The sequence below is a fragment of the Aptenodytes forsteri genome, unplaced genomic scaffold (genome assembly GCF_000699145.1).
Source record: "Aptenodytes forsteri isolate BGI_AS27 unplaced genomic scaffold, ASM69914v1 Scaffold129, whole genome shotgun sequence".
NCBI lineage: Eukaryota > Metazoa > Chordata > Aves > Sphenisciformes > Spheniscidae > Aptenodytes > Aptenodytes forsteri.
The window spans coordinates 135,669-137,196 of record NW_008795033.1 but is presented as its reverse complement, the minus strand read 5'-3'; the positions used below and the strand labels follow the sequence as shown (position 1 = coordinate 137,196).

The 1,528-nt window shown below is 67.5% G+C and overlaps 1 protein-coding gene across 1 annotated transcript in view; it reads left to right on the top strand.

Moving 5' to 3' along the window:
- AP1B1 (adaptor related protein complex 1 beta 1 subunit) overlaps positions 1-1,528 on the top strand; it is a 28,640-nt gene that overhangs the window by 21,223 nt on the left and 5,889 nt on the right. Inside the window, 2 exon segments of the mRNA XM_019471284.1 lie at positions 189-275; positions 1,038-1,192. Of these exon segments, the coding sequence (XP_019326829.1) occupies positions 189-275; positions 1,038-1,192 (242 nt within the window).

Here is a 1,528-nt window from a genome sequence, read left to right as displayed (position 1 = left end):
GCTTTCCTGCGGCTGGGTGAGGCTGGTCTTGGGAAGCTGCTGGAGAGGGGGTGGCAGCGTGGCGGGGGGAGATCCCTTCAGCTGCCGGTGACGTGGCAGCGTGGCCCCTGTATTGTACCCACCTCGGGGAGGTGGAGGGGGCGGCCGGTCCTGCGGCTTCACTGTGGTGGTTTCGTTCCTCGCTGCAGAGCGGCAGATGTTCCTGGCCACTTGGAAGGACATTCCCAACGAGAACGAGGCCCAGTTCCAGATCAAAGACTGTTCTCTCAACGCAGGTGGGTCCAAACCCTTCAGAAGGACCCGGGCTCAGCTCTCGGCTGGCCGCTGGTGACCAGCTCATCCCAGCTATCCCAGCCCAGGCTGCGGGGAGACGGGGGCTCCTTTCCCCTGTGCCCACCCTGTATCTCCAGGAGGGAGCCGCTGCTTTGCTTGCCGTTGGCTAGCTGTAGAAACTTGGCGGCCTCGGAGACGCTCTGCCCGGTGGGGATGTCCCTGCCGCCGTGGCCCGTTGCTGTGCCCGCCCTGGCACCAGTCCCTGTGCGGAGAAGCTGAACTGGATCATGCAGCCCTGACGCTGCCCGGCCTCGCAGCAGCCTGTCCTGGCCAACCCGCGGCGGGCAGGGCGCGACGGTCCCGTGCCCGTGGGCAGGAGCCGGGGCCAGGCTCCCTGGTGCCTCCTCGCTCCCCCGGGCTCCTTCTCCGGGAGATCTGGCGCCAAGCGGGATGTGCAAACCCTGGGCAGGGACAGCCAAGTCCTTTCAGTCCCGCTGGCAGCGGCGAGCTGACCTTTGTGGAGCGAAGCGGGGGCGGCTCCGCTTGTGAATCCAGCTCTGGGCTGTTGCCCGCCCTCCCCGGGGAGGACCCGGGGGCCCAGTTGAATAGAGCCCTTCTCCTCGCTGCGTGGGGACGGCGGGTTTTGGATGTGCTGCATCACGGGGAGGAGGAGATGGGGCAGGAGCAGGTCCAAAGGGCGCTGATGTTCAGCCCCGGTGCCCTGCCCCGAGCAGCCCCCGCAGCAGCTCTCTCCTCCCACGCAGATGCCGTTAGCAGCAAGCTCCAAGGCAGCAACATCTTCACCATCGCCAAGAGGAACGTGGAGGGCCAAGACATGCTCTACCAGTCCCTGAAGCTCACCAACGGCATCTGGGTGCTGGCAGAGCTCAGGATCCAGCCCAGCAATCCCAGCTTCACGGTACGCCCCTTCCCCTGCCTGCCTCCGAAACAGCCCCGAGGTGGCTCTGAGCCCACCTGCCCCCCCTCCTGCCCACCCCGCCTTCCCCGCTCTCTGCTCGGAGCTCGGGTCAGGCTGGATGGTCCCGCAGCGCGTCTGCGGTGGCAGGACGTCCCCAGCTGCTGTCGGTGCCAGCTCCCTCCCCCCCGTGCCAGTCCTGGCGTCCCTCTCGCATGGGGGAGGGCGAGACACGGTCTGCGCTGGCTGGTTGGGCTCTGCGGCAAAACCTGGTCTCTGCTGGGCCGCCCTCCCGGCACCGGGGCGGCACCGTGGTGGCAGCAGAAGGAAAGAGAGAGA